Source organism: Talpa europaea (genome assembly GCF_964194135.1).
Source record: "Talpa europaea genome assembly, chromosome: 11".
Taxonomy (NCBI): domain Eukaryota; kingdom Metazoa; phylum Chordata; class Mammalia; order Eulipotyphla; family Talpidae; genus Talpa; species Talpa europaea.
The window spans coordinates 98,170,819-98,194,955 of record NC_140078.1 but is presented as its reverse complement, the minus strand read 5'-3'; the positions used below and the strand labels follow the sequence as shown (position 1 = coordinate 98,194,955).

Here is a 24,137-nt window from a genome sequence, read left to right as displayed (position 1 = left end):
GTCAGAGCCTCCCTGGTGCCGCAAGGGGTTAAGCACCGCACTCTGAAGCAATCAGCAGCCTCTGCAGCTCGAGTTGGATAGCTGGCCAGAGAGAAACCCACATGGCGCAGCAGACCTCTCCTGACTCTCCCGCTGCTCCCCTCAGCAGTGTGTATCAGTCAGTCTGCCTGTTCTGTCCCCCACTCTGTCTCTGGTGGATCCTCTCACCCCCCGCATCTCTGGCCTGTATCCCAGCTCTTGCATGCATAAATCAATAAATCTTTAAAAAAAATAAGCCAAGTGAGGTTTCTGAAGTTAAGAAGGAGGAGGAAGAAAGGGTCTAGGGGCTTAGGGGAGGGGAGGGAAGGGGAGGGGAGGGAAGGGGAGGGGAGGGGCGGGGAGGGGAGGGGCGGGAAGGGGAGGGACGGGGAGGGGAGGGGAGGGGAGGCGAAGGGAGGGGAGGGGAGGGGAGGGGAGGGGAGGGGAGGGGAGGGGAGGGGAGGGGAGGGGAGGGGAGAGCAGTGGCGTGTGGGGAAGTTGCAGAGCAGCGCGTGAGGTGTGATGTCCTATTGGGAAGATCCAAGTGGGGTTTGACTTGTTGACTCAAGGTGGTGTGCGTATGGATGTTTATTGTGCAACCATCAATTATCTGCATGTTTGTAACTATATATATTTTTCCTTCGGGGGAGGAAGACTAACTGCACAGCGGGAAACCACGCTTCGCCGGAAGACAGCGTGCGCTCCAGCTGTCCCCGCGCAGCCCCCCAGGCCGAACTACAAGACCCAGGCTGCCCCGCGGCGCGCGCTGCCCGCCGGGAGTCGCGCGCTGCCCGCCGGGAGGCGCCGCGGCGAGTCTGCGCGGGAAGTGGCCGCCGCGCCGAGGAGAGGCGGCGGCGCCCGCGGCCCTCGTCACTCCCGCGCCGGCCGGCCCGACCCGCCGCCGCCGCCGCCGCCGCCATGCCCATGAAGGGCCGCTTCCCGATCCGCCGCACCCTGCAGTACCTGAGTCAGGGCGACGTGGTGCTCAAGGAGTCGGTGAAGGTCCTGACGGTGAACTACAACACGCGCGGGCCGCTGGGCGAGGGCGCCAGGTCAGTCGGGCCCGAGGCCCCCGCGGCGCGTCCCGGCGCCCACCTCGGGGGCGCGGGGGTGTCGGGGCCCGCGGGGCCGCTGCGCGGTGGAGGAGCCGCTGGCCCCGGGCACCTGTGCCCCGTCCCGCGCACCCCGCGCACCCCTCTGTCCGCGCCGGGCAGCGGGAGCGGAGGAGCGCTTCATCGGGCTCGCGAGAGGCGTCCTCGTGCAGGGCCCGTTCTCGGCGCCGCGGCGGGGACACGGGGCCGGCCGACCCGAGGGCAGCCTGGAGAGGAGCGGCAGCCCCAAGGAGCCTGCAGGGCCGGGCTCACGGGGGGCGACGCGCTGGCACGGCCCCCCCGAGTCTTTCGCCAGTGCCCCCCGTTGGCCAAATCCGACGGAAGCCCGAGGGCAAGGGAGCCTGTTTGTAGCCCTTTTAGGGCCGGCGGTCCGGGCAGAGATGAGCAGCAGGCGGGGAGGGGCCCGACGGGGGCAGCGCTTGAGCTAATCAGCCCTCTGCGAGGGGCGCGTGCATTTCTCCTGTGGCTGTAACACGGGGCTGCAGCAGACGCCACACCTGTCTGCACTCAAAGCAGAATCGAAACTGAGCTGTGCTTTTAAGATTTTGACTAGTTCCAAACTAACCAACCCCTAAAAGAACTTGAACATTGTCCTACCATCACCTCCTTAGGGAGCGTTTCCTTCCTTATCTAACTTAAGAAAAACTTTCCGTATGTAAGAGGCGCAGGGGGTTAAGTCTTAGCACTATGAAGCTGTCCGCAGCCACTGCAGCACGATCCCCGGCCAGCCAGGGAGCAACCCACATGGCACAGCAGACCCCACCTGTCTCACTCTCTGCTCCCCTCAGCAGTGTAGATCCGCCTGTTGTTCCCCACTGTGCCTCTGGTGAATCCTCTCATCAGCCTCTCCCCACCACCCCCACACCTCTGGCCTACACCGGAGCTCTTGTATGCATAAATAAAATCTTAAAAAACAAAAACAACACCCCTCTAGCTCGCTTTGAAGAGATGACGCTTTTCACGTTGATAGGCCGTGGGGTGTCTGCCTGCTCGTGGCTGTCACCTTTGTCGTGGAGTTGAAATCTTACATTGTGGAAAGCTCTGTATCAGAAAATTAGCCTTTTTTTAATAATAATAATTATTTTTTAAATATTTATTTATACAAGCACTGGGTACAGTCAGAAGCGCGGGAGGGTGAGAGAATTCACCAGAGCCAGAGCGGGGAGCAGAGCAGGCAGAAGGACCGAAGTGCACTGCTGAGGGGAGCAGTGGTTGGCAGGAGAGGTCTGCATGCCATGTGGGACCCTCACCTGGTGGCCGGGGATCAAACCGGCGCTGCAGAGGCCGCGGGCAGCTTTGCAACCCAGCGCTCAACCGCTGCGCCACCGGGGAGACCCAGCCTTTTGTTTTTGTTCTGCAAATACTTTGTCTTGGCAAATGTTGATTTTGTCCTTGGTAAATTTTGTGATGCCAAGGTTTTGATGTAACTTACATTTGTCTGTGTTTCAAACTTGAGTTGAAAGGTTTCCCTACTCCTGTATTGTAAAAATATACCCACATGTGTTTTTGTGGCTTTGTTTATTTTTAAATTGCTGTGTAGCCCACATGCCTTGCCAGTGGCAAACACACAGCTTCTGCATCGTGCGCCATGTGACTCCACACGGATTAAGGTCTGGGGCATTTCAGGGTTCCATCTCCACACTGATCCCCTGCTTTGGCGAGTTTTAGGTTAGTGTGCAGTGTAAGGTAGGGCTACAGATTTTTCCCCCAAAGATAAGAACTGGGTGTAGACCAGATGGGGGTGAGAGGATTCACCAGAGACAGAGCTGGGAACAGAACAGGCAGACTGACTGAAATACTCTGCTGAGGGGAGCAGCGGGGAGACAGGAGAGGTCTGCTGCGCCATGTGGGTCAGCTCCCTCATCGGGCATCAAACTCAGACTGCATTGGCTGTGGATAGCTTCATAGTGCTGAGACTTAACCCCTTGCGCCACCAGGGAGGCCCGGGCTATGGATTTCTTTTCTCTCAGATGACAAACCAGGAGTCCTGACACCTTTCACTCCACTCATTCAGAAATCCACTCATTCATTCCTGAGAATGAGTCTTTCTAGGGAGGCAGGGTCTTCGGAGAGTCCGATGAAAGTTCTGGACTTTGTCCCTGGAAAAGTGGACAGATGCAAAACTTTTCGGTTAAAAACTCTTATGGGTTTAATTTCTTCTCTTTTGCAGGAAATTTGTGTTTTTCAACATACCTCAGATCCAATACAAAAACCCTTGGGTGCAGATCATGTTGTTTAAGAACATGACACCATCACCTTTCCTGCGGTTCTATTTAGGTGAGTCGGGTTCTGAGCGGTTGGTACCTGTCTGTGCTCCTGCCCTGCTGTCAGGGCTGAGTGGAGCACTGGTGACCCCCAGTGCTCCCAGCACTGGCCTCTGAGTCCTGGCACCCTGGACTGCGGGGAACCCAGCTCTCTCTCCCCTCCCGCCTCACCTTATGCCCCCACGTCTGCTTTCCTACCTGCCCAGTGTTCTTGACACCTGTGCTCATGCTGGCCACTCTGCCACAATCCCTTCTTCTTTTCTTGGCTTATTTTTTTTTCTTTTTAAGTCCTTCAGGACTTTTGAGTCCTGCAAGACCCAGCGCAGGCATCCCTTCTTGCAGGAAGTCTTCCCTGCACGCTTGGATTGCCACCCTTCTCCCCCAGAGCTCTCCCAGTGCTCTTGAGCTGTGTCCACGTGTCCTCTCGGGACCGGCTTTGCTTTCTCTCTGCTCCTCGAGGTGCTAAGTGAATGTGGAGCCAGTTACATGGGGCTCAGTAGTGCCCAGAGGTTGGTTTGGGCAACTCTATTCATTCGTTCTGACACTAAGTGGGGCGCGTTCCCCTGGCTTATTTCTCAAGTGAAGGCAGATGTTCGCCTTCCAGGGCGGCACGATCTGAGGACTTGTGGACTGGGTACGTGTCAGGAAGCGAGACGATGGTGCTCTTCCCTCGGCAAGAGCAGGTGGAGTGTCCTCGAGCACCAGGCATGAAGAACTCTGCCCTTGAGGAGATTACTTCTAGCAGGAAAGACACGAGGAGCGAGACAACTGTTAGCAGGATTGCCCCTGGACCATAAATGCCATGAAAAAGAGAAGTAGGGCAGGGAAAGGGAGGTGGAGAGAAAGGTGGTATATTTTTTACAGATTTGTGCGTGTAGTTTGCCTTATAAAAAACGAAATTCATTTTTATTGAGTCACAATTGACATGTAACATTGCTTTCAGGTCCACAACGATTTTGTATTTATGTAGCCAAGCGCTCACCACCAGTAAGCCTGTCCGTCACCTCAGTTACAGAATTTCCCTTCCTAGCGGGGAGAACATTTAAAGTCGACTCGACAGTTTCCACGTGCCCCGTACAGTATTGCGGACAGTGTCCCCTGCCGGCCATCCCACCCCAGGACTCCTTTTATAACTGGAAGTTTGTGCCCTTTCACCCATCCCCGTGTTCACTTGACTGAGGTGTGGTGTACCCCTAATAAAATGCACAGGCCTCTGAGGGGTTGGGGAGCTCAGGTGGTTTTAGAACCTGCGCCACCGCTTTTTCAGGGAAGGTGCCGAGCAACTGTGTTACTCGGGAAAGTTCCCTTTTGCTCCTTTCCGCTCACGTCCTCCTTCCTCCAGAGGCAGCCACTGCTCAGGCTTTTTGCCCCATGGATTAGCTTTGCTTGTCTCACAGTGTCACATAAATAGGATCTCATAGTGTTTATCTTTTTGTGTCTGGCTTGCTCATCATGTTTTTGAGATAATCCATGTTATAGGTAAGTTGATTACTTTTGGCTGTTCAGCAGTATTCCATTTTAGGATTATATCATAGTTTACTTATCCATTCACCTGTTGATGACCATTTGGGGTTTTGTTAGATGCTAAGACAGAATGGAATAAAGGGGAGAAGTGAGGTGGGCAGCAAAGTCTTTGGATGGTGAAGCAGGTGTTTCCTCTCAGAGCAGAGAGGGAGGGAATGAGGTCACACCAGGTGCCTCAGATGATGATGAAGCTCGCAGGAAGAGGAGACCGGCCCAGTGGGAACTCCTCACTCTGTGTTGGGTAGAGATGGTCAGACTCGGGCCAGGAGAGGCTGGACTTGACTCTGCTGCTGCGGATCCCAAAGACCCAGCTGCCGGGCTGTCAGTCAGCTGCTCCTCACAGGAGGGCCTCGCTGGAAGGGAGGTTGGGGGCAGGCCTCCCTGGCTGCCAAGGTCCTTTCTAGTTTTTGTTACTAAGAGAAGGCCACATCAGTACCTTCTTGCACAATCATCTCTGTGGCCCTGGGCAAGTGCCCTGGGATGGCTTTGCTGGGTCGTAGAATAGGCACATAATGTACTTCTCCCTTTTTTTTTTTTTAAAGATTTATTTATGTATACATAAATAAATGTAAGCCCTCTGGTGTAAGCCAGAGGGTCAAGGGGTGAGAGGACTCACCAGAGACAGAGTGGGGAACAGAACAGGCAGATCTACTGAAATACACTGCTGAGGGGAGCAGCGGGCGAGACAGGAGAGGTCTGCTGTGCTGTGTGGGTAGCTCCCTGGTCGGCTGGGGATCAAACTCATGCTGCAGTGGCTGGTGATAGCTTGATAGTGCTGTCTTTAACCCCTGCGCCACCAGGGAGGCCCCACATAATGTTCTTAAAACTGCCAAGCAGCCTTCCAGATGATGGTGCCATTTCCCCTCCAGTCAGCAGCTGTGAGTTTTGTGGCTCCACTTGCTCACCAGACTGGTACCGTGCAGTATTGTTCTGTAGCTGCTGTGACATGTGACCACAGACTGGGTGGCTTTAAACACAAGTCTCTCGTTGTAGTTGTATTAGAAGTCAGCTTGGACTAAAGTCCAGGTGTCAGCAGAACTGTCTTTTCTGGAGGCTCTGGGGTGAATCCTTTCCCAGCCCACAGAGGCCGCCCACCTTCAAAGCCAGCTGCGTTGCTTGCTGACCGCTCTTCCATGTCCCATATCCCTCTGACCGCAGCCCACACCACGTCTCCTGTTGTAAGGGCCGTGACTACGGTGGGCCCACCAGGTTGCCCAGGAGAGTCTGGAATCTCTCCATCTCTGTGCGCTTCACTTTAATCACGTCTGCAGAGCCCCTGTGATGGAATGTGACATAGCCACAGGCTCTGGATTAAAATGAGGACCTCTTTGGGGACCATTATTTCTGCTCACCACATTGTCTGGAATCTTAGCCATTTTCCAATCTATCACTCATCAAAATTTATTTATTTTTAAAGATTTATTTATGCATAAAGACCTGGGATGTAGTCCAGAGATGCGGATGGGGGTGGTGAGAGAATTCACCAGAGATGGTGGGGAGCAAGCAGAACAGACGGAATGACAGAAACACAATGAAGGGAGCAGCGGACGAGACAGGAGAGGTCTGCTGTGCCATGTGGGTCAGCTCCCTGGCCGGGGATCGAACTCAGGCCGTAGCAGGCACAGGGAGACCGCTCATCGAAATTTTAATTTGTGTTCCCCATGGGTATCTTTCCATGTGCTTATTGGAATATGGGCATTTATATTTCTTTGGTAAAGAGTCTGGGTTTTTTGTTCTTGAACAAAAAAATGAGCTGTTTGATTTCTTATCTAGTGCAATTCCTTTGTTAGAGAGCCATATTGTGAATATTTCCTCAGTCTGTGGCTTGCTTTTAATCTTCTTAATGACGTCTTTTGAAGAGCCGAAGTTTTAATTTTGATGGACTCCACAGTATGTTGTTTTATGTTTAGTACTTTTTGTGTCTTAGCCAAGAAATCTCTGGCTACCCCCATGTTTGCAAGAATTTTCTTTTGTTTTTCCTTCAGAAATTTTATAGTTCTATATTTTACAATAAGGTCTGTCACCTAGTTTGTTATTTGTGGATTGAGGGTAGGTATTAAGGTTCATTTTTTAAAAAAATACTTCCGCATCCAAGAACTGGGGTACAAGCCAGAGGTGGTGATGGCGGTGGTGAGAAGATTCATCCGAAACAGAATGGGGAACAGAACAGGCAGATCGACTGAAACATGCTGCTGAGGGAAGCAGCGGGCGAGACAGGAGAGGTCTGCAGCGCCATATGGGTCAGCTCCCTGGCCAGGGATCGAACTCAGGCGGTAGCGGTGATAGCGCTGAGACTTATTAGCCCCTAGGCCACCAGGGAGGCCCTGCATTCCCATATAACTTTAAAATCCACTCACCAGTTTCTAGAAAAAAGCTTGGTGGGATTTATACTATGGATCATTTTGAGGAGGACAGACATTTTAATAGTATTGAGTATGTTCTGTGCTGTTGTAAATGATACTTTTAAAGGCTTCTTTCCAAATTGGTTAGCACCACACATTCTAGAAGTACAGTTGATTTTTGTATATTGACTTCCGTGTTGCAGCTTTCCTAAATTCATGTATTCCTAGTTTTTCCTTGGGGTTTTCGACATTTATAGCCATGTCACCTGCAAATCAAGATGTTTTACTTCTTTTTCAGTCTTTTCCTTTGCTTTTTTCATCTTCATTCATTGAACAAAGTAGTATATCATGCTTTACATTTTCACCTTTAATGTGGGAACGTTCCAGTTACTTGCATCCTCTCGAGCACTTGCTGTATCATCCACTTGAAAATTCTCAGCCACTCTAGTAGGTCAGTTTTTTTTTTAAAGATTTATTTATTTATGCATGCAAGAGCTGGGGTACAGGCCAGAGATGCAGGGGGTGAAAGGAGTCACCAGAGACAGAGTGGGGAACAGAACAGGCAGATTGACCAAAGTACACTGCTGAGGGGAGCAGCGGGCAAGACAGGAGAGGTCTGCTCTGCCATGTGGGTTGCTCCTTGGCAGGCGGGGGATCGAACTCGTGCTGCGGGGGATCGAACTCGTGCTGCAGAGGCTTCAGATTGCTTCATAGTGCGGTGCTTAACCCCTTGCACCACCAGGGAGGCCCAGTAGCTCATTGTTTTTTTGTTTTTAAGATTTATTTATTTATACCAGCACTGGGTACAGTCAGAAGCGCGGGAGGGCGAGAGAATTCACCAGAGCCAGAGCGGGGAGCAGAGCAGGCAGAAGGACCGAAGTGCACTGCTGAGGGGAGCAGCGGGCGGCAGGAGAGGTCTGCGCGCCATGTGGGACCCTCCTCCGGTGGCCGGGGAGCAGCCGGGGATTGAACCGGTGCCGCAGAGGCCGCGGACAGCTTCGCAACCCAGCGCTCAACCTGCACCACCAGGGAGGCCCAGTAGCTTATTGTTTTGATTTGCATTTTCCTAATGACTGATGATATTATCTCTTCATGTGCTAATTATTACCCCCTCTTTTTTTTGTTATTTTGGCTACATGTTTAGTCAGTTACTTTGTCCTCTATCACAGACTATGAAACGTCAGTGCAAAATAACACGCGTGTCACAGGGCTCAGCAGGGCTTACAGTCGGAGGACCTGGAAGCAGCCTTGAATGGTCTCCAGTAGGTGACTGGATCAGGAGGCTGGGGCGCACCCACCCATACTGGGGTGCTGTCTGGCTAGAAGGGAAGATGAAATATAGCTGTTTTCAGCAAAATGAATGCCATTTGAGAGAGTAATTTGTAGTAAAGCAGGTCTGGACGATAAAAAAAAATCTGGACATTTTCATAGCAGTTGGTGATTCAGTAAAGTAAAATAATCACAAAAGTGAGGGGTCATTAATAAATAGGGCGCTGAGGCGGTGGTGAGGGTTAGGGGCAGGAACAGGGAGTTACGGCACGGGGTGGGGGGAGAGACTTACTGCATGTACATAAAAAGGCCTCGCTCCTTTTCCACTCGGGGTGTCTCCCCGAGCGGTGGGAAGGCCTCAGCCGGCTGCGAGCGCTTCATCAGAGGGGCGCGTCCTGAGTGCTGCGCCCCCGCCCGGAGCTCCCAGGGGCTTTCAGAGCACGAAAGTTTTGAATTTTAATAACGTTCCGCTTTGCCTGGCGTTTCCTTAGGGTATTGGCCCCGGTGCTGTGTTCTCTCCAGAGTTTCACTGCGGGTTCAGCTCTTACACTCTGGGCCTGATGCGCCGAGGCCTTCCGCTCGGGAGTGGGGCGGCGGGGGCGCGCGCCCTGTGCAGGGCTTCCTCCGTCTCCTGGAGAAACCCTGTCCCCCCCCAGGTGCCTGGGCGGCTCTCCGCGGAGAGCCAGCTGCCGGAAGCACCGTGTCTGGTCGTCGGTCCTGTCCGGGACCCTCAAGTCTCTTCTCACGCTGGCACCTCGCCGTCTGGGTGACTGCGGCTGGCAGCGCAAGCGAATGTTCCGCTTTTCAAAACTCTCTTGGTATTCTGCTTTATTTGCATGAAGTTTAGGTTCAGTGTGTCAGTTGCTACTGTAACGCTTGCGGACAGGCAGCTCTCCGCCTAGCAGATGGAGCGCTGCCCTCTTAGCCCTAGAGCATCTCTGTCCATGCAAACTCATGTTCTTGCCTGTCCAAGGAGCCCGCTTCTCTACCTGCCTCAGGTTTGTCCGCTGGCGGCTCTAGACGGGCAGGGCGCGGGCAGCGTTACAGGTAGATGAACAAGCGTGTGCCACCGCGGCACGTCTCCCCCCGCAGGCACACTCCCAGGCCGGCGTGTGGGGCCGAGGCCCGCGCCGCCGAGCTCTCAGCTTTCCGCCTCCCCTTTGCTTCCTTTTCCAGATACCGGGGAGCAGGTGCTTGTGGACGTGGAGACCAAGAGCAATAAGGAGATCATGGAGCACATCAAGAAAATCCTGGGGAAGAATGAGTGAGCTGCTGGGTGGACCAGCGTCTGAGGACGGGTGTTGGGAGGGGGCGTTGTTGGAGGGCAGGGGCTGCCGGGTGTCTGCAAGCCAGGCGCTCCCCCCACTGTAGAGGGGCTCGGGGTCACCCTGGCCCTCCCTGCCCACTCAGCCATTTCCCTCCTTGGGGGTCTCAGCCTGGCACCCGCCACTGACCTGCTGGGCGCTGCCAGCACCACGCACAGGCAGCAGCGGCCTTCGGGCCTCCCCTCCTCCCTCTGAAGGCCGGCAGGGCGGGATGGGTGAGGCGCCAGAGGACGCAGCTGTCTGGGGTGAGGGCGGGGAAGTCCGGGCGCGCCGCTGAGGCGCAGAACCGCTGCCCGCCCTGACTCCCGTCTGTGCTCTCTGGCAGGGAGACCCTCAACAGAGAGGAGCTGGAGAAAAAGCGACTTTCCCACCCAGGCAACTTTGGCCCCCGAAAGTACTGCCTGCGGGAGTGCATGTGCGAGGTGGAAGGGCAGGTGCCCTGCCCGGGCCTGCAGCCCTTACCCAAGGAGATGACAGGGAAGTACCGAGCCGCGCTGAAAGCCAGCGCCCAGGACTAGGCCTGGGGCCCGGGGGTGGTCCCACCCAGCTCTCAGGCTCGCCCCTGGTTCTGTCCCCCAGACTGCGGGGTCTTAGCAATAAAAAGGTCCGGTTTACACACCTGCGTAAAAGGACGAGGGCGGGGGAGTGCTTGAGAAAGGGCTGTCTGCAGTGAGCTGCTAACTGAATGTTCTCGCTCCATAAGGTCAATAAAATGCTCTTTAATCACTTGGTCATGTGGTGTGTGTCCAGTCTGACAGGCGCAAGGAGGCAGCCTGTGTGGGACAGGGTTTGGAGTGGGGAAGGTGAAGGCCACACCTGGTGGTCTCCCCGTCTTGGACTGGTCCTGTGGCCCTTTCCTGGGCTCCATTGGCTTTGCACCTTTTTCTAGACCTCACTCTGGAGAGAAGTTAAGAGCCGTCGTGGCGTGGTTGGGTCCGCTGAGCCGTCTGGCTGGCAGTGAGGACGTCTCCTCTGAGGAGGCTCTTCGGATATTTCTGAAGCCCCAAGGTAAGCGTTTGTGTAGCGCTCACCTTTGAAGCAAAAGCCTACGGCCCCTACCCTAGGGTTCTGGCCAGGGCTGTGTCAAGTGCAGGAGGCCCCAGTGGCTGGCTGACAGACCGGCCTTCTAGCGCTGTGCCCTCTGACAGTGGCCTCCAAGGTCATGGGCCTGTTTCCTTGGAGAGAAGGCACTGACAGATGGGAGTTTTGGGCTCCCTCGAGGGTTGATGTTGGCAATCTCACGGTTGGCCCTGTTCCTCCTTTTGCTCATGAGAGTCTGAGTCGGTGGGCAGTATGCCAAGGCTCTTCCTCAGTAGCTCTCACAGAACACTGGCCCTGCTGTCACTTTAGTTATCCTGGTTTCAGTGCTCAGGGAACACCCTAGTTCTCCAGGGTCACAAAGGACCAGCAAGACCACTGGGCCCTGCAAGCCAGGCAGGAAACATTTCTGTGGGAGGCATCAGTGGGTTTAAGGCAAGGGAGGTGTGGTTTGCTCTGCTGACGAGGCCCAACGTGCTCTCTGTGAAGTGTGAAGAAAGGCAACCCTGCCTCATGGGGAGGCTGTGAGCTGATGTTTTATGAGTGTTGGGGATGATCCCTTAGTAGGGAGAAAGAGGGCTTTTTCTCTTGTTTGAGGCTCCTGGGATGATTTAGTGCGATTCTGCACCCGACCTGTGTTCAGGGTGGTGGCTTGTGGGTAATGTGCAGTGGGCAGGTGTTCCTCGGATCAGGTAAGCTAGGGCTGTGTTTAGTTGGAATTCAACACCTTGGCACCCCCTCATTACCATTTTGGAGGGGCCGGGGTAGAGCGATGTCTCGCCCCTTCTGTCAGTGGTGTCTCTAGTGTCCCTGCCCAGGCTTTCGGCACTGCTGCCGAGGCTCCGGAAAGGCTGGCTTCCTTTTGGTTTCCAGCCTCGAGACAGCCTCACGGAAGTATTGCTGCCCTCCGCTGTCCACAGCGCCCCCGCCCCGTGGCTCACCAGGACTGCCCTGAATCCAAGTAGTTGCCCCTTGAGAGAGAGAAGCCCAGTGAGTGATGGGACGGCACCCCCCGATGTACAGGCAAGTGACGAGTCACAGCCATGAGCACCACTAGGAGACCTTCTCTTCGTCTCCTCGGGCTAGAGGTGATAAATGACGGGTTCACAGTTGATGGAACGGAGAGAAAATCACTATGTGGATTTTTATGATCGCTCTGTTGTTGATACACACGAGTGATGCTCACCAGGCAGTCGCAACCTTGTTCTGAGGTCACGGAGGGCCATGGGGTAGCGCCACTTAGGTCTGGTGGTCAGCGGGATGGATCTGCCAAGAGCCTGATTGGACCTCGGGACACTCCCCTGTAGAATGAGCCGTCAGGTGCCATGACGGCGAGTTCCTCCCAACCTCAGAAACCTTTTACCTCGGGTAGCAGACATCCTCCCGGGACTGCTGGTCTGGGCTGAGCTCAGCGTGTGAGACGGCAGCCGGAAGCCCCAGCTGTGTTCTCCGGAAACGCTTGTGTGGCTTCAGGACGTGCCCACCGAGGGGCGGCCCTGCCAGGTGGACGTGGTCCTGCCGGAGTTTTCCACTAAAGGTATTTACAGGCCCACTCAGTGGGCCATCCAGGGCCCTGGTGAGGGCTCGGCCTCTTGGGTGCCGGCGGGTCGCCGGGAGCCCGTTCCCAGTGCGGTGAGGAGAAATGAGCAGGCTGCACACTCGTCTTTAATTCACTTTTAATAGTAGAAACCTCATGTAGGTAGTAGTATTAAGCCACAACAATAATGCCACATGAAACAGCATTTAATAAAATGCATAAAGCTAATTCATGCACTGCAATACTCTATATACAAACACAACAATGCAAATTCTTCTTCAAGACTGAAGACACTGATTAGATATAAAATTCAGTTTAAAAAGAACATGCTATTTTTTTAAATGCCATCACATAAACAAAGCTGATTTTAAGCTACAGCTTTCAGCAGGTTTTAAACCTGGAATTAAAGTATAATGGCATAAACAATATTTTCTATATTGTGAAGGGCAAAGGTTTACAGAAACGGTCCCAAGAAAATCTAACACCCGAGTTTTCCTTTAACAGACATCTTTTAAAAGGGCTGATAATGCAGCTACATTTCAACAGAGGTCCCAACTATAGAGGTAAAAACTATGGTTTGTACTATGAAAAATGTGCCTCTTCAGTTATAAAACTAGTTGAACACTGGTTTACAAGATAATCGGGAGAACGGAGAGGCTGTAGAAAAATAGTCCAGCACTTGAGTTGTATGTGGCAGCAGCATTTGAGTCCATGAATGCTCTGGTCGTTAAAATAATTGATTATACTCTTCTAAAGAAAAGCCTTTGTTAAATGTAAAGTCTACTCACTATTTCCAAATGTTATTCCAATATTAAGCTTTATCACAGTCGGTCAGTTGACACATGTGGGTGAGCGTCTGTTCCAGCATGTTTCTATGTTGTATCTACAGTGACACGCCAGAGTGACTGGCTGAACTGAAATTACAGCTGGGCGGTAAAAAATCTGACATTCCCCACCCTGCCCTCAGGATAAATATCTTTAAGCTCACAGTTTAATTATTCTTCGATTGCTGTAAGGTAACTAGCCCCAAAGAGAAATTGTATTTTAAAGATCCATTTAGAGACTGTCAAGCTTCCACTGGTATTTTAACTGGCAAAACTCCCTCCAGGCAGCGTGATTGTCACGACAGGCGGGGGTGGGGGGGGGGGGGGTCGCACAATCACTGGTGGACAAGGCCAGTGACGTAGCAGGAGCTTTCGGGGAAGCTGACGGCGAAATGCCCCACGTCTCACAAAAGGCACTGAGTACTATGGTCTCAATGAAGCGTCTTCAGACATTTCAACAGCTTATCAAGAACAAAAGTGACTGGATGACGGCTATCCCATGGTGCTTTCGCAAGCCGGCTCTCGCCCTCCCCCCAGTCAGGCCCTGCTTACCAGGTCCGTGAGCAACTACTGCTGGGCTGGGCCCTGGCTCCCGAGTGCCGTGTCTCAGTTTAAAGCCCGATTAAAGGGGTAAATTCATCAGAATAGACCTGGACAAGGAAAATTTGGCATCTGTAGCTTTAAGGGCATACATATCTCTTAAAAAGCAATTTTCATCCGAAAATTTTAAATCATAATTTACAGAAAGGAGTTAAGTCTTAGTTAAGTCAGTGGGTTGCATTCACATGCTGTGGTTAGGGAACTGAAGGTCTGTAGCTTATGTGCCGTAAGAGTTAGCCGCCAACATCCGTGCTTGTTCGCGTGACTACTGGCGAGGTGCTTTCCTTCAGCCGGCATCAGAGGTGGCCGACTCTGGCCACAGGGCACCGCACACCCGCGGCTGACCTGGCCGGAGCAGGGGCGGGACGTCACTATCAGGCCGGGAGTCGGGCCTCACCCCTGGGGCCTTCGGGGTCTCCGGTCACGCGGCCTGTAGCTCTGCCTGCCGGGTCCCTTCCAGTTGGGGCACAGATAGTCTTGAGACAACTAGGGCGGAGATCCCCAGCTAGTTTCCAGCATTAGGGTAAACTGTCTTCCCGGCCCCCACGCGAACCTAGAGGCTGAGGAGCGGCGCCGCCCTGCCCCCGTACAGCACGGAGGTTCTGACCGCGTGGCCTTTCCTAGTCAGGCTCCCGCACGGGAAATGGAGTGAAGATCTCGGCAGATCCTCCCTGCTGAGGGACCTTGGGGCGCCCACACCCATTTACTTCAGCAACTCTCTCAGACTCACTCAAACGTGAGGAAAGTTTGGATACGTGGCTACATGTCTGTATACATAATATACACCTATGTACACATGAGCACTATATACACTGTACACTTCCAGGAGGTATAAACACATGTACATTCAGCCAGTCATACGAGCTATACATCTGTACACGCACAATGCCGCTGAAGGGAGCCCAGGGCTGGACACGCAGACGTGCGCGCTGGCAGGAGGCACACGTGAGTCCAGAACCCTGTGTACGAAACACCCAAACCCACCGTCTCCGTGAGGGCTGGCTTTACCGATTCACGTCAACATGAAGACAATTTCAAAGCCGCACGCTAGAGAAGGGAAGGGGGGACAAGGGAGGTGTGTGGGGCCAGCGCTCGGCCCACGCGGTCCTTTCCAGATCTAAAGGGCACCGCCCTTCGGGTTAAAGTGAGCATCAGAAGAAGCCACTTTCTGTGACCTGGGCTCAGAGAAGAGCCTGACAGGCTGTGTGCAGCCCCACTGCACATAAGGCCTCTCCCCCGAAAGCGGGCAACGAGCTCCCGGCCTCTGATCCTGTCAGGTCCTGGCACCTGGACCCACAGCCCAGAGCTGCCTGTCAGGCAGAGGGCGGGCTGGGAGCAAGCCTGCTCTGCTGGAGATTGCCCCAAAGGTGATTTTTTTGCATCCTCCAGCAGAAGCACTAGATCCAGCCAGAGTCCTAGCTCTTGGCTCCCAGCCGTGGCCATCCCCAAAACAAGCAGAACAGCTAAGTACGTATGTAGCGTGGCCACAGCCCTGTGCCCTAGCGCGCACACGGCCGCTGTGTCAATGAGCCTCGGGGCAGACACGTCCATCCTGTGTTGCGTAGCTGGTGGCAGGTACCTCAGAACAGAGACCACACCGATGCTGACACGATGCCAAGCCAGAGAACAGGCCCTGCTCGAGGGCAGTTGCATGACACGTCTTAAAACAAGTGACTACGTCTGAAGTTAAATACAAAATCCCAACAACGAAAGGCCTCATGGCAGAGGTGAAACAATAAATAATGTAAGCCCCCAACAACCCCTCCCCCCCCACAAGCCCCTCCAATGAGAAGGACGCTATATTCCTTAAAAATACCTTCGAGGAATAACTTGAAAAGTAGTATTTGCTTGAGTAATTTGGTCTTTTTCTAAGTGTCTTCCTGTCCTGTTCATGAATACATGTAATGTTTTTTACAAACGGCAACACGTAACTGTCCATCATCCGAGCCTCCCCGGGAGCGCGCCCACTTCATCAGCAAGGGCCGGTCCCCACGGCCCTCGGCCAGCACGCCGGCCTCACCGAGGGAGGAGAGGCTCTGCCAGCAGAAGGGGGCCTTGTCACCCGGTTGCGTGGCAAAGAATCCTGCTCCTGGCTTACTTCACTCGGGGGTTCAGTGGGCAGAGGTCTGGTCCGACTCCCCCAAATCTAGTTTCACAAAGAGTTGTGAAAATTGAACATACCTATTTGGTTGGGATCCCTTAAAAGTAATTCTTGGCTTTAGACTTTCTGAGCCAATGTAATGCGAGATGGGCTGGGCGTGCTGTCAAAGGCTTGACATCATTTGGGACATCATGAGTTCAGGTTGTGCGGACGTGATCCTTCAGGAAAGGTCACTTCAGATTAAGGCCACTGGGGAACGGATGAGGAAGGTTCAGAACCCAAGATGGTTCGCTGTCAAGGAGCGGGACCAGGTCAGAACCAACAACTTCCCAAGCTAAACCCATCTTTCCCCAGGGCTGTCTTGCCGGAGGGCGGCACTCACTGTCTTCCTGCCAATTACCAACCTCTATTCCAGCACCCCCAAACAGCATGTCGTCAGCACCTCTGTGTGGGTCTTGGTTAAGCTGCCCCAGTATTTTAAGGCAACTTGAGGCAAAGCCTGGTGGACCCAGGAGTCCAGGGAACAAGGGGAGCTGCCTGGCGTGGACCTTTTCACCGACTCGGATTAACTCTGATGCAAGAGATGTGGCAACGGGCACTCCCGGGGGACACTGCTGTGCAACAGGCGCACATTCACCTGCGCGAGGACAGAGAAGTAGGCTGTTTAAGACGCGCGCGCTTCAGAACGCACTCGGCTACAGTCCTTCACAAGCAGAAATGAAGCTCCACTGTCTTGGCCAGTTTTGTCTTAATTTTGAAATCTGAATCACTTCAAAAGTTAGAAACCCCCAAATTCGAGCTGGTAAAATTAAATCCTTTCCATCATTTTATAACAGGCATCCCTAGTCGCTAAAACTTGCCCAAAGCACAAGCTATAATTAAATCCAAGTGAGTTTTCATAAAGTGCTACTACCATGTACTTCAGAAGCATCCAGTTTTGCCATGAGCCCATGGCTGGCTGCCTGGCAGCCCCACACAGCAGGGGTGCCACCCACCTTGGGCCCTTTAAGGGCCCAAGCCAGACTAGGGTGTGCCTGCCAGGCAGAGGAGTGCATGGCCATCCTTCTGGAGAGCATCTGAGCAAAAGGTTCAAGACAGCGGGAACCCAGCCTTGCACGTGGTCAGTCTGGGCTCGCCAAAAAGAAAGCACCAGGTACCTGACCTGGTTCTGGACACGCCACTTTCCCCACACAGGAGTGCTTGCTGAGACGCGGGGGAAGGGCCGGGCGCGCTACCCTAGATATAAACCTCCTTGTAACCGTGTCCTGTTCTTGCCAGCAGTCTGACAGACGAGAAGGAAGGAAGCGTGGGAATTCCAGGAGCTGGCGGCCTGCTTCCCCATTTTCTAAAACGCTCCCGGAGCGGCTCTCTGCTGCATACTGCCTCGCAGTTGGGGGCCTGCCACTGTCATCAGAACACTCGCCGACAGAGAAGCTGAGTCTGGAGACGGTGTGAACAGCCCTGCCGTTTAAGGTCCACAGAGAAACTTTCCATTCAGCTTCACCAGGCCCTGTGCACCCCGACCCCCCGTTGGGTCTGACTGAACTGCTGGCTGACACAGCCCCTCTCAAGGGGACGCTGGGAATGGAAACCAGGAAAGGAACCGGCACACTATCTGAACATGCAACCCCCCAGATCCTGTTCCTGGGAGTCCTGTCAAAGAGTTCAAAATGCCCACCCTGCACTTTTTGGTCAGAAGGCTCATCTCCCATAAATGGTGGAGGTGATTTGGGATATTCTCAGTTGCTGCAGGAATTGACAGTTAATGCCTGACTGGCTGCAAGCCAGTTCTACGAACCAGTGACCGGAAGAGAGCCCCAGGTTTGGAGGTGCCTCTCGATGCCTGTTACAGACCAGAACCAGAAGTCAGGGAGCCCAACAAACAGCAGCGCTCAGGCTGTGCCCCGCTGACTGTGCTACCACACCCCCACTTACTGCGTGACACACACAGATAAGCCACATTTTCGTTCACAGGAATCCAGCCCAACACCACCTATATGTGCATCCAATGAGGAATGATCCCTTCTTCAACACAAATGATTGTCTCCCGTACCCTACTGCGTTTTCATGGAAATCATCAGCATTTCAGCAAGACATGTATAGTTTCCATTTGCCCTGCCCACAGGCAAGATGTTGCTCACATCATCCGTTGATAAGAAGTGCTCAGAAAGTGCCTATATTATTACCCTGGTAATTAGTAGCTATTAATTCCAAGGACATTTTTAATATATATACACACATACTGTTCTCTTAGGTTCTTTTTAGTTTTCTTTAATACTAGTCTCTGACATTATAAAACTTTGTTTTTGTTTTTTGCCCTTTGAGAATTTCTAAATACAAATTGAATTAAAAGATTGTTCCAAAATCGGCTTCATCAAAAGGCATTAAAACATTTCTTATGGCAGGAAAGGATCCTACTAGTCTTTTAGTTGCAATGGTCTGGGATTCACAAGAAACAAGGTAGGAAATGGCTAACAGATTGGGAATATTTGCACATACCAAACACCACTAGTCAGTCTCTGTGTCTGAGCGGTCCCGGCGTCCTCGGCTCCCCGCGGGCGGGCGGCGTGCGCTATAGGCTGGCTCCGGTGATCTGACCGTTGTACTCCGCCGTCTCCATCTTGAGGATGTAGGGGATTATGCTGTCTATCGAAACATTGCCAATGAGACCGGTGAAAAAGAGTTCCTCGGTTATGTTGGAGCTCATCAGCCTGAGGGCCGGCAGGCGGACGAGAATCCGGGCCAATCTGGAAGAGGGAGGGGCGTTAGAGAAAGGGGGGGTCACCGCCCTCCGGAATGGGCCCTGCGCCGGGCGGGGGCCCCGCTGCACTGCCCGGAAGCGAACAAACATCTCCCTTCTGCCCTGTTTTCCTCCTCTCGGCAGCTCCTCTCACGGGAGTTTATCCTGAGAACAACGAGCGCGGTACTAACAGGCAGGTTCCCGTCACCGTTCGCCGCAGCTCCCGCTCTGGCGGCTGCCCCGCCGTGACAAATACTACAAACTACAGTAGCCAAATAGAGGCAGCCTTAACACCAGTTTCTGCGGGAGCAGCTCACTCGGCACAGCGCACTCACTCCTTCAGAGGGGTCGACGTAGCTGCGGGAAGGGAAACCTGCGCACGCTGCCACGCCTCTTCGGCGGGGGCTGGCCAGGCGGGCGCAGCGAACAGCTTCTCTGGACGAGGGCGGTCAGGCGAGGACTCGGGCCTCGTGCACCGTGTCGGGAGCACTGACGCCCACCCCTCCAAATGAGGGGAGCGGCCCGAAGTCTATCCGGTCGCCCAGCGACACGAAAGGCCTGCTGGTCCCCGCCCTCTCTGTTGGCGGAGTGTGAGCCTGACATGGCTTGCATTTGTAACCGTGGATCCGGCCACATTGTTTCCTGCCCCGAAGAGCAGGTGCCCGAGAGTCTCACCGGTAGGTGTCTTCCGAGTAGGTTTTCTGAACATAGTCCTGCAACTCCATCTGTGCCTTTTCTTGGAATTTTTCAATTTGGCTTGTGCTGGTCAAACCTGGATGATCTGAAAAGACAAAGCCCCCAGATTGCCCTCTGCATTCCAAAGCCTCAGTTACAGGCTTCTTAGCACTTACTTTTTAGTCAAATGTCTGACATCTCTCAAGTACAACAGACTGAACTCTGACGCTGATCTAGTTGGGGCATTATTGCTAGGACACTGGCTCTTCCTTTGCGCTCTGGCCAAGGTCTGAAGGTTCCCAAGAGGGGGCTGGGCTCCTGCGTGGTCACACCAGCCACAGCAGCCCGGCTGGGGCTGATCTGGACATTTGGTTTCCTGTTACTCTACAGAACACATAGATTTTAAAACTGAAATTAGAAATTACTTTCTACATAGATAATCCCATAATTTACCCCATTTTGAGTAGCTATTTTCATGTTTATGGGTAGAAAGCTGGGGAGGGAGCGGTTAAGCTGTGTCCAACCTCAGCTGTCAAGGGCAGTGGTCAACCTAGTTGTTTCATTCCACGCAGAGCCCTGCCGCTTCTGCCCTACAGACACCGCAGGGGGGACGTGTGCTTCTCGGGCTGCACGTGATGCCTGCTGACCTCATGCACAAGTTCACAAAGGGCAGAGCAAACAAAGAGGACCTGTATAATCTTGAGATTGCATATGCCAGTCTTGTTTGGCCAAAGATCCAATTAGCATACACACTAAATCCATTCAGTACATTAAGGTGCTAGGCATTACGGCATTTTACACGGAGACTGTACAGGCAAGAATTTAAAAGAACATGTGTACGTGTGTATTTTCTGTGGGCCTGCTAAGCACTCCCATGAAGAGAACACTTAAGTCGCACACAATCTGGGTAGGTGCTCTCTACCACTGACAGCTTGACATGTTCATTTCAGAAGTATCAGTAGGCACAGGTGGAAAACTGTCATGAGTCACCACCGCATATCTTACCGGGGCTAAAGAGAACTATAGCTTTAAGGTATGCATACTCATAGCCGTCTATATCCAGCTTCGCCATACTGTTACAGAACTCCTGAAGCTTCCAGATGTGCTCCATGACTTGCTTTATCCGGTCACCGGAGAGTTTATCTAGAAATCAACATCACAGATACTCAGCAAGAGTGACAAGAACAGGAAAATGAGCTGCTCTGAAGGGCCATAGGTGGAAAGAAGCGAGAATAATTTCACTTTTTTTTTAATGATTTTTTTTTTTTTTAATAGAGGCATGTTTTCTTTCTTTCTTTCTTTCTTTGTTTTGTTTATACATGCACTGGGTACAGTCAGAAGCGTGGGAAGGTGAGAGAATTCACCAGAGCCAGAGAGGGGAGCAGAGCAGGCAGAAGGACCGAAGTACACTGCTGAGGGGAGCAGCGGGCGGCAGGAGAGGTCTGTGCGCCATGTGGGACCCTCCTCCGGTGGCCTGGAAGCAGCCGGGGATCGAACCGGCGCCACAGAGGCTGCGGGCAGCTTCGCAACCCAGCGCTCAACCGCTGCGCCACCGGGGAGGCCCAATTTCACTTTTTAATGAAGAAACCAGTTATCTCGAGATGGTCAAGAGCTTCATTTTCCAGTTGAAGGAAAGTGACAGTAGGTATCAAATTCTGTTGTACTTTCTGCCTCAGTAGCAAACCTCTAGACCAGGGATTCTTCCTGGCCCCACTGGGCAACACCTTGGCCTGCAGGTGCAAATTAGTAGTTCTTTTTTCCTTCTGTTCTTAATGTGAACTGACAGATGAGTCTTAATGGTTGGATTTTCTAAGTCTCTACAGATATTTAAATAAATATTTGCTGACCTGAACATTAAAATGCTGGCATCTTTTAGTTGTCAGAACATTTTTCATTTATGTTACTGTGTTTTATCATCATGACAATATTTTACTGACGCTATTACACTTGCTTAAAAATAAAGTTAAGGACCTCCCTGGTGGCGCAAGGGTTTAAGCACAGCCCTATGAAGCTATCTGCAGCCTCTGCAGCACAAGTTTGATCCCCGGCCAGCCAGGGAGCAACCCCCATGGTGCAGCAGACCTCTCGTGTCTCGCCCGCTGCTCCCCTCAGCAGTGTACTTCGGTCAGTCTGCCTGTTCTGTTCCCCACTCTGTCTCTGGTGAGTTCTCTCACCCCCCGCATCTCTGCCCTGTACCCCAGCTCTTGTATGCATAAATAAACAAACCTTAAAAAAAAAGTTAAAATTTGTGCAAACTTAAATTCCATAAAAATAGAGGATTTTAAAAAAGTCAACTTTTGGGCCTCCCCGGTGACACAGCAGTTGAGCGCTGGGTTGCAAAGCTCCCCACAGCTTCTGCAGCGCTGGTTCCATCCCCAGCCACTGGGTGAGGGTCCCACATGGCGCGCAGACCTATCCTGTCACCCGCTGCTTCCCCTTAGCAGTGTACTTCGGTCCTTCTGCCTGTTCTACTCTCTCCTCTGGCTCTGGTGAATTCTCTCACCCGCCCGCGCCTCTGACTGTGCCCAGTGCTTGTATAAATAAATAAATCTTTAAAAAAAAAAAAATAAAAGAGTCAACTTTCTGCAACTATTCCAAAGAAATGAGAAAAAACAAAGGTCTGTGACTAGGTAACTCATACTCCCAGATACCGACCACCAGGAAGGTCCAGTTAACAGCACAGCTTGATTTCACTGCGGCTACTCCGTGGGCGGTTAGTCTCTGCTCCCAGGCGGGCTCCCCTGGACGGTGTCTGCAGTGCGCGCGCAGCACGCGGAGGGACACAGGCCATCTACTCCTGACACGGCCTGGATTTGACCACCCAATGTTAGAGGCTGTCAAAGATCTTACCAGAAGAGAGTAACTCGTTCCTTCTCAAAGAGCAGCAGGGTGAGGTGACGGCGTCCTGCACTGAGGAGCTGCACGACGCAGAGTGGCGCCCCAGCTCGCCTACCTGCTCTTTCATTTGGACAAAGCCAGGGGCCTTACCAGGACCTCAGTTTCCCCAATGCATAAGGAAGTTGGCAACTTTTCCCAGTGATCTATTTTCCCCCATAATAGTCACACGAGAAGGTGGAGGTGCCGGCAAGCGGAGTCTGCGGCGTGCTGAAGAGAACTGCCGCGGTCTGCTGCCTGCCCACAGCAGTGGCCATGGCTCCCTTGACCCCTTCCCAGACAGCAAGGAAATCCCATGTGGGGCGGGGTGGCAAAGTCCCACGTACAGCGTATAAAGCCCCGCCACACTGCTCTTCGGGGCTCGGACTTCTGGAGCTTTGCCATGAGCCCGCCAGTGTGACGAATAAATCCCTCCACCTCTCCGTGTGCCCCCGATTTCTCCGGGAAATTGCCGTAACATTTTGGTTCCCTGACTGGGAAACTAGCCACATTGGCCATTTTGGCCACTGGTCTGGTGTGGGGGCGGTGCCCAGCGCTTCTCCCTTGAGTGAACGAGGCGGCGCGCCACCTGCGCCTCGTCGGGTCCCCCTTCCCGAGGTGAGCAGAGCTGGGACGCCACCTTCATGCCCTCCCCAGACTCGTCGAGAGAGGCGGACAGACAGACTCAGCAGGACTTCTGGATAAGGTAAGCCCCCAGGGCCCTGGTTCCAGCCTGTCCCAGTGGATGAAAGGAGAGACCGGTCACCTCCACACGCCCCCTCGGGGGCCAGGCAGGGTTTCCTGCTGGGTGAAATGCACTGTGCGCGTGCGCGTAACAATCCCACGACTTGGGTTATGGGATCTGACTGTGGCCTCGGGCTTGCTCTGTGGCGTGTCGTCAGGCGTGTGGGTGACCCCGTCCAGGCTCTGGCCCGGGACTGAATGGGGGCGCGCCTTCGCCCCAGGTATAGGCCAGACAAGAACGTGATTGCTCCCTTCCCTTTTGTCGCGGCAGCAAACAAAAAGGGGGCGCTCAGAGTAAACCCACAGTCCTCGACTACATGGTCATACATTTTAAAAAGGGGTTCCACAAAGATCACGAAGAAGCGTCAGACCCTGTGCTAGGTAGAATGGCCTAGTTTCCAGGTAAAACGGCCTCCAGGAGAAACTCTGTGACATCCCCCCAGTCTGGGCGGTGTGGGAAGTTGTGACAGGCCCCCCAGGCCACCCTCATCAGTTTCCTTGCACTGATGCGTGGTCGACGGTCACTCAGACCCGACCCGCTTGGGTCCACACGTGTGGTTTAGGCCAGGGAGCGAGTCAGGTCCTTGCGCGTGGCCACCGCAGCTCTCAGCCACCACCACCTCCACCCATTCATCAGAATGACTCCCCCAAAGATGAAGTGCCGCCGCCTCATCACCGCGCCGGCCCGCCGGCCCATCGCTCCCCATGCCTAAAGCCCCTCCGCCCTTTGGCTTTCTTACCTTCTCCGGCATCCACTCCGGCCTTGCCACCTCCACCTCCTAAGCCCATGTTTCCAGTTGCCCAAAGACTGTTTGGCCCAGGACCTGTCCCCACAGCTTCCTCCCCAAGAGACCCGAGGGCCCCCCGCCATTGCCGATGACAGCGCTGTTCAGACGGACGCGCCGGCTCTCTATTACCAACATTTTCCCACAGCGATCTCTGCAAACATCACACTCCGGCCTATTCAGAAGAGCTGCCGGCTCTCACAGACCTCTGCGTCCATCTGTCAGACTCATCGCCCGACGGGGGATGACTCGCCAGCTCGTCCTCACCCTTTCCAACACGGACGAACGCTGGCGCGTACTCAGAAGCCAGGTGCCGGCTGGTCCCCTCGATCCTGATAGGGGGCCCGCCCGAGCGGCCCCGACAC

The 24,137-nt window shown here is 53.5% G+C and overlaps 2 protein-coding genes across 2 annotated transcripts in view; one reads left to right on the top strand and one right to left on the bottom strand.

Annotated features, from left to right (window-relative positions):
• Window positions 1-819: 819 nt before the first annotated feature.
• Window positions 820-10,562, top strand: MRPS25 (mitochondrial ribosomal protein S25). Its single transcript, XM_084247697.1, has 4 exons — window positions 820-1,070; window positions 3,301-3,407; window positions 9,706-9,793; window positions 10,180-10,562. Exons 1-4 carry the CDS (start codon window positions 937-939, stop codon window positions 10,370-10,372), a joined length of 522 nt encoding a protein of 173 aa, XP_084103823.1. The 5' UTR covers window positions 820-936; the 3' UTR covers window positions 10,373-10,562.
• A 7,964-nt stretch (window positions 10,563-18,526) lies between these two features.
• The window catches only part of NR2C2 (nuclear receptor subfamily 2 group C member 2), a gene marked incomplete at both ends in the record, with an annotated part of 58,423 nt that continues 52,812 nt past the window's right edge, over window positions 18,527-24,137 (bottom strand). Inside the window, 3 exons of the mRNA XM_084248113.1 lie at window positions 18,527-18,701; window positions 19,370-19,475; window positions 20,375-20,512. Of these exons, the coding sequence (XP_084104239.1) occupies window positions 18,527-18,701; window positions 19,370-19,475; window positions 20,375-20,512 (419 nt within the window). The remainder of the gene's footprint in view (window positions 18,702-19,369; window positions 19,476-20,374; window positions 20,513-24,137) is intronic.